Source organism: Callorhinus ursinus, unplaced genomic scaffold, assembly GCF_003265705.2.
Source record: "Callorhinus ursinus isolate GAN/ISIS: 27379988/994484 unplaced genomic scaffold, GSC_fseal_2.0 scaffold23, whole genome shotgun sequence".
In the NCBI taxonomy this organism is placed as follows: Eukaryota; Metazoa; Chordata; class Mammalia; order Carnivora; family Otariidae; genus Callorhinus; species Callorhinus ursinus.
In genome coordinates, this window is record NW_027397085.1 from 10018501 (window position 1) to 10025181 (window position 6681).

Genomic DNA, 6681 nt, shown 5'->3' on the forward strand with positions numbered 1-6681 from the left:
AGAGAAAAATATTTAACGGTCATCAGTCAGGAGTGGAAAGGAGAGAAATGAATTGGAATTGGGTGCAAAGAGAAGAATAAATTACCTCTTTCAAGACATGTGTGTATGGGGAGGCAGTGCATATTTGGTTCTGAGTCAGAGGTGTTTGTTTGGCTTATAAATCACATACACAGATGGGCAGCTTCCTACGATGGGACTGGCGTTTCTGAAGGGGATCAGAGCTTGGGCAGAGATCTTAGATCTCCCTTAGATCTCTGCTGTCCCACAGGAAAGATGGAAAGAAAAATTGGGAGTGGAGAGCCCAGGGCAGGAAGCACTCCCCACCGTGCAACACAGCCCCTTGCTGCTCTTGTGGGAGTGGCCCTTAAATGGCCTGTCATCTACTGCGGTGAGGCCCAGGGTGGCTAACGAACAGGAGACAGTGGGAAGGAAACAGAGTTCAGGGCCCCTCTTGGATGGGCCAGAGCACACGCACGGGGGAAAGCCTGTCCTCAGCTTCAGTCCTGGCTCTGGGCGGGGCGGCCAGCAGCCCCTCTAGGCATACCCCACCTCTCCATGGCCTTCCCTTAAACAGTGAGGGCAGCGCCGGCCCATCTGCAGACGTGCTCTATCTAGTGGTCACGTACAAAAAGGTACGGAACACTACAGAAGAGCTGAACAATCATCAAGCAAAATGCCATGGCAACAGGTAATGCATAGCTACTGAAAATAGAAAAAAGGGAGGAAGGGGGCCCTCCATGTTCCTTTCCATTTTCCTAGGGCCCTGCCCAGTTTCAGGACCGTCCGGTTTCTTTGTGAATTTTTTCGTCTTACCACTATCAGTAAGAAGCATCATTCTCAGACATCGATTTTGTTTTCTTCTCCCATTTCCAAATTTCTAGCTTGGCTTCCTCCGGCCTCTGTCATGTAACTTACATTTTCTATTACTGGCTACAAGACTTTCTCATTCCATAGCAACTATCCCCAAGGGTCCTAGCTGATGTCAAGGACTCCTGACTGCTCCCTTGTATTGTATTCTGTGTGATACTAGGTGGAGGCTGTGCACACAAGGACTCAAGCTCAATGTTCTTTATTAGAGGATCAGAGAAATGGGGGACTCCTCCACAGCCTGGCACTGAACTAGACTCCGTCCTGCAGGGTGAGGTCAGTATATATGTGGCTATCGTGTTCTACGAAGACAGCACTACGAGTCCAAGTCTGGGCCACTCATTGGTGGAGAGTGAAACAAGCAGGTAGGGACTCTGGATTATCAAGATGGTGGGGTCACTTCCGAAACTCAAAGGAATTTTAAGTACAGGAGACCCCAAGCCCCAAAACACTGTGGGTGGTTTTTAGGATCTTGTCCAGCTACTTAGGCATGCCTACTATCTGGCCGGAGGGAGATTCTCTGGAGAGACCCTGCATGTTTATGCCCCATTTCACTTACTTTGGAAAACCTGTGTGAACAGGAGGAAAACTGCCTTATTTCCACATTAAAGTCTTCATCGTTCGTGTCATCTTCTTCCTCCGTCTCCATGTGATGATACTTCTCTGATCGAGCTGCAGAGAAAGTTTGGGAACAGTTCCAATTACTCTGAATTTCAGCTTTTAATTTAGATATATTAATTAGGAGCTTCTATATCAAAGCCGCCTTATGTGTAAGAACTCACAGGTTCAAGACTGGAAGGTTCTATCCTAAGTGGAGATAATTTTCTACAAAGTAAAGGTCAAACAATGTTTTATGTCAGAGAATTCACGTACTATCAAAATAACTTGTGTCATCCTCGGATTCCAGTTGGGGAATAAATTCTGCCTTCTGTCTCAGCAAACTGTTCCAGTCTAAAGAACGGAAGAATCGATGCTGTTTGACTTCGTAGGCACCACCTTGGGGCGGGGAGGGAGGGAAAGGACAGAGGGGAAGATGTTAAACTGCCCTCCAAGCAAACTTTTAAGAACAACCCCCATGCCCCCAATCTATCAGTAGAGAAATAAAGAAATCATGGAAATCTTACTTTTTCATTCAACAACCAACGCCCCCCCAAAAAAATTTCTTCCCCATAATTTATCAGCAGAGGATTTGATTATGCTAACAGCAGTTGCTACGGCACACTTTTTCTTTGTTAATTTTTCCATGACTTCCTCCATTTTTCAAAGGTTAATGATGCAGCCACTTAAAATCACATTATGCCGAACCTGGGGACGTGGACGCACGTTGGCCCAAAGCAGACTCGCTCATTACAAAACCAAAGAAATTCTAACAAGGCGCAAAATGTGTTCACAACAATATTTCCTCTGGAGTCAAGGTTAATAAAGATGAATATTTCCTGAATAGTATATAATGGTTTCCATTCAATTTTACTGGATTGCTCGTTAACATAGGTAGGACTTTGATTCTGTGGATTACAGATTCTTATGTAAGAAACTGGCAAACCTATTTGATAGATTTATAAAGCATGGGATGAAAATCAGTCACAGTTCTTAAGTTTTAGGCTTTTTTTTTGCCAAGTCAGCATGACTATGCAATTCGGCAAAATTTTTTTTAATTCATAGTTTTATTATTTTTAAAAAGTATTTCTTTTTTTAAAAAAATATTATTTGAGAGAGAGAGAGACCATAAACCAGGCAGAGAGGGAGAGGGAGAAGCAGACTCCCCACTGAGCAGGGATCCCCATGTGGGACTCGATCCCGGGACTCTGGGGTCATGACCTGAGCTGAAAGCACTTAATCGAATGAGCCACCCAGGCGCCCCTCAGTTCATAATTTTAAAGAAGGGTTTGGAAGGGCAAATCCCATCAAAATATCACACCCTACCCCAGGAAAGAGAAGAAGGCCCACATGTTATACAGTCGTAGCGTGAACATCAGTCCCCTGCCTGCTCCCCCTCCAAAAAAACTGTTAAGGAGGGAGAGAAGGAAGAATCTATCCTGAAAAAACACCAGGAAGAGAGATTTCACACAAGACTAATAGGGGCTCTAATCGCTTCCCTGCCAGGAGACGCCCTGTAGGGGTGACGTAAATGCCTCTTTCATGTACTTGTTGTCATGCTTCCCACCCTGTCCTCAGTGCAGTAGGAAGAAAGGGGATGAGAAATGCAAAGTGAAGGAGAAATGGGTCTGGGTGTTGGGGTGGGGGAGCTGTCTGCGTGGTCCAGAGACGTGGCTGTGTCCCCACCAGACTGCTCTAGCGCAGGGGGCAGGTCGGAGCCCCAAACCCTACCAGGAAGAATGAGTGTATGGAGAACAATGGAGAGAAAAGAGCAAAGTGGGAAAATCACCCCAAGAAAAGGAGAAGAGATTCTTCGTTACTAAGCATTTGATGAGAATCTTTGTCCAGGATCGTACACGGGCATTCTCTGTGTTTCCAGCACAACAGCGAAGTCTGACAGTGGTCACAGCGGCAGCAGTGCTAGCCAGCTCCGAGAGGAAGGCTGACTTGGACAAGGATTGCACTACATGCTAGAGGCATCTAGTTTCCTTTCGTGAAATCACTGAGAGCAACCCCGCAAAGTAGGCATTCTGTCAACTCCATGTGTGGATGGGGAAACGAAGCATAAGCAATCAAGCATACTGAACCGCGAGCACCTGTTAAGTACAATTTGGAGAGGTTGAGCTGAAGTCTGTTTAAAAAGGGCCAGGCCCATCCTCGGTGTCACAGTGCCAACACGCCCACACAAAGCTGCCAGACACACTCTCTTCCAGCGTTCTTAGCTCAGAGAAGCTGAAAGATCTTAAGCATCTATCCAGGTCCCTCACTGTGCCGATGACACTGAGGTCCACAGGGTCAAGCCCTACCGAGTGGCGCACCACACACCACGCTGCAGGACCCTCGCTTCTGCTGCTGTTCATGGGGACACACCAATGACAGCTGAGACTCCGAGGTCGCTCAGCTTTACTCAGAGAAGTGCAGTTCTCTAGATCCAAGGGCTCACAGGGCACTTCCAGACCGTAGCAGTGGGAGGGTTTGGGTTTTCATTCCCCCACCCGCCACTCTTTGGAACCCAAGTCAGGGAGAACATTCACTTCATCTCTGTGGATGACGATAAGTGGGTCCTCCCCACAGAGTCACAGCCCATGGGTGACCCAGCTCACATTTCTCACCCTTTGGCCTTCGTGCTCTGCCCCCCGCCCCCCCACACCGAGAAGAGGCTCCCTGACCACGGAATCCTGTTTCTCACGCACTTTGGCCGAGATGGGGAACAAAAAAATTAAAAGGACACACTGGGGAGAAATGACCTCTGGGCTAAACCACTGGGGCAACGCGGATGATGGCATTACGAGCCCTATACAAATGATCGGGCACAGGAACTCAGGCAGGTGACAGAGCTCAGTGCAAGAATTCACCATGCAGGGAAGGAAGGGGAACGGATTATGTCTGGAGCTCTTGTGATGCACTATGTTCATGTACTCTGTAGCTTCACGACCATGTTTGCATTCAGTCCTTGCAGTCATCCTGAGAGCGGTACAATAACATGCCCATTTTCCTAGATCAGGAAACTGTGACCCAGGTCACGAAGAAACTACTCTGTATCTCCCAGCTGGTACCCAGGTGGGAGTCAGTCACCTCTGAGCAGCTATAAAGTCCAATACACCAGGCTGCCACTCAATACTTCACAAGTTCAGAAGTCTAATTCAAGTAGGACAAGTTTCCAAATTTTAAGTTATGCTTCACACTAATGTTCTCCCTCTTGAGTTTTTCTCTCCTTTCATTGAAGTTTCTTAAACATCCATTATGTTCTTCACACCCCTCTTCTCAGCCTCTCTAGTCTCTCGGGCAAATGTGAATTCACACATGTTCACGGTGCATTATTTTGCCCGCTCAATATGCATTAAATCCGAAATGCTGTCAGTGGGAGCAGCATGGCAGGCCTGCGGGATTCTCCGTCTCATTCTCTGGGCCCTACTGGGATCTGCCACGTCGGACCTGCCTGTTTGGCAAGTACCTTCTGAAAATGCTAAAAGCTTGGGCAGGGCCTTTTAAATGTCTCTTTTGAGCTCCTCCTGCTAGGAGATGCGCGTCTCTAATTGTCAAGCCCTGAAAAGAACACAAGTAGCAGTCAGGGAGAAAATGCACAGGCAGATAACTCACAGCCTATAACACAGAAACATGGGCGTGCTGACCAGCATCAGAGCCCCGTTTTGTTGAAGTCAAGCCCAGTCAAGATTCCAAGCATTCTCAGAGGAGGGAAACAGGCAGAAGACTCAGTGGGAAAACTCTCCAAACTGACCCAAGAACCCTGAAGAGAAGCAGGCTCTTGGGAAGGCATGTTACAATTCTATTGTTATCTTCGGTCACATCTCAGGACAACGCTTCCCCGGGGCAGCTGAGTAGGACATATACATTGATATTTGTGTTGTTGCAGGACAAGCTGAAAATCAGTCTTCAAAACTCTACCCCATTCAGAGTGTGACACAGATTCTTTGACCGCTACTCCTATCTCTGGGGCCAGAAAGCAAATGTGACTGCAGGTCACAGCAGGCAGGGAGTAACAACTTTGCTAGTCGCTTCAGACGAAAGGAACACCAAATAGGAGGGGAAGAAATATATTCTGCTCAAAGAGTTCAGTCAGCTCAAAGGTAGGGGCACCACCACCATTTCTGGAACTCAGACGTCTATAGGGGAAAGCACAAGATTATGCAGGCAGGAAATAAAAATGACAGCACCAGTGGAAGCAGTGTCCCACCTGGTTCTAAGGGCCAGACTGGGTGATCTTTTATCCTCATGAAAACCCTGTGAGGCAGTACTTCTCTAAGCTCCATTTTACAGATGAGGAAATGAGGCACAGAAAGGGAAGCATCCTGCCCACAATCACACAGCAGAGATTTTAAACTCAGGCGATCTGACTGTGGAGTTTGTGCCCTTAATTTCCACTTATATTGCCTCTCCTAGCCGAAGGCCCACTCATCCACTGCAAAAGGCATACAGGCACATGGCACTCCAGGAAGAGGCTCAACTCAAACAAGTTTTCCCGAGTGAGCCTGAAGTTTCAATCTTCTTTGATATGCTAATGCAGTCAATGAGATTTTTCTGTACAAAGCCAAAGAGTAAATACTTTAGGCTTTGTGGGCCATACAGTTTGGGGACTCAACTCTGCCACCGAACCATGAAAGGCAGCTACAGACAATGTGTATGAATGGCACTGCTGTATTTCAATAAAACTTTATTTACAAGATAAGAATATGGCCTGTGGGTTTCAATGCATCATCGTCAACTCTAGGAGCACAGCATACTTAAGCAAGAATGGAGCCCTCCCACTGGGGGGAGCTGTGGGCAAACATGGAGAGTAACGTGTGTATTTGGAGCTGTTGCAAATTATCTTTGTCTAGGAAAAACTGAGGGAGAGAATGATTTGTTCAGTATTTTCAGATATTTCTATTACAATGAAGTAGAATGAAACAGCTCAGATTAAATACTCCATCAAGTCAACAATTTTCACTGCGGAAAATTATGGATACTATCTACAATGTATACGTGTGTGTGTGTTGTGTTTATATTTAATATTTAGTCCCATCTAGATAAATTCATATACTGAGGTAGACTGGGACTCGATACTGGGATCTCTGTGTCTATTCAGAATACAAGAGAAGCAAGAGGAGGAGCAGAAAAAAAAAAAAAAAAACTGTAAGTAAAACAGTTGAAGGGGAAAATAATCAGCAAGAAATTATCTTGAAATTATTTCCTTAATCTTGAAAGCCAATGGTTTTA

The 6681-nt window shown here is 46.3% G+C and overlaps 1 protein-coding gene across 13 annotated transcripts in view; it reads right to left on the reverse strand.

Moving 5' to 3' along the window:
* The window catches only part of MAST4 (microtubule associated serine/threonine kinase family member 4), a 546892-nt gene that overhangs the window by 23888 nt on the left and 516323 nt on the right, over nucleotides 1-6681 (reverse strand). For all 13 annotated transcript variants that reach the window (XM_073905392.1, XM_073905391.1, XM_073905390.1 and 10 more), the window contains 2 exons: nucleotides 1741-1863; nucleotides 1427-1539 (listed from right to left, as the gene is read on the reverse strand). In XM_073905392.1, coding sequence (XP_073761493.1) covers nucleotides 1427-1539; nucleotides 1741-1863 — 236 coding nt within the window. The remainder of the gene's footprint in view (nucleotides 1-1426; nucleotides 1540-1740; nucleotides 1864-6681) is intronic.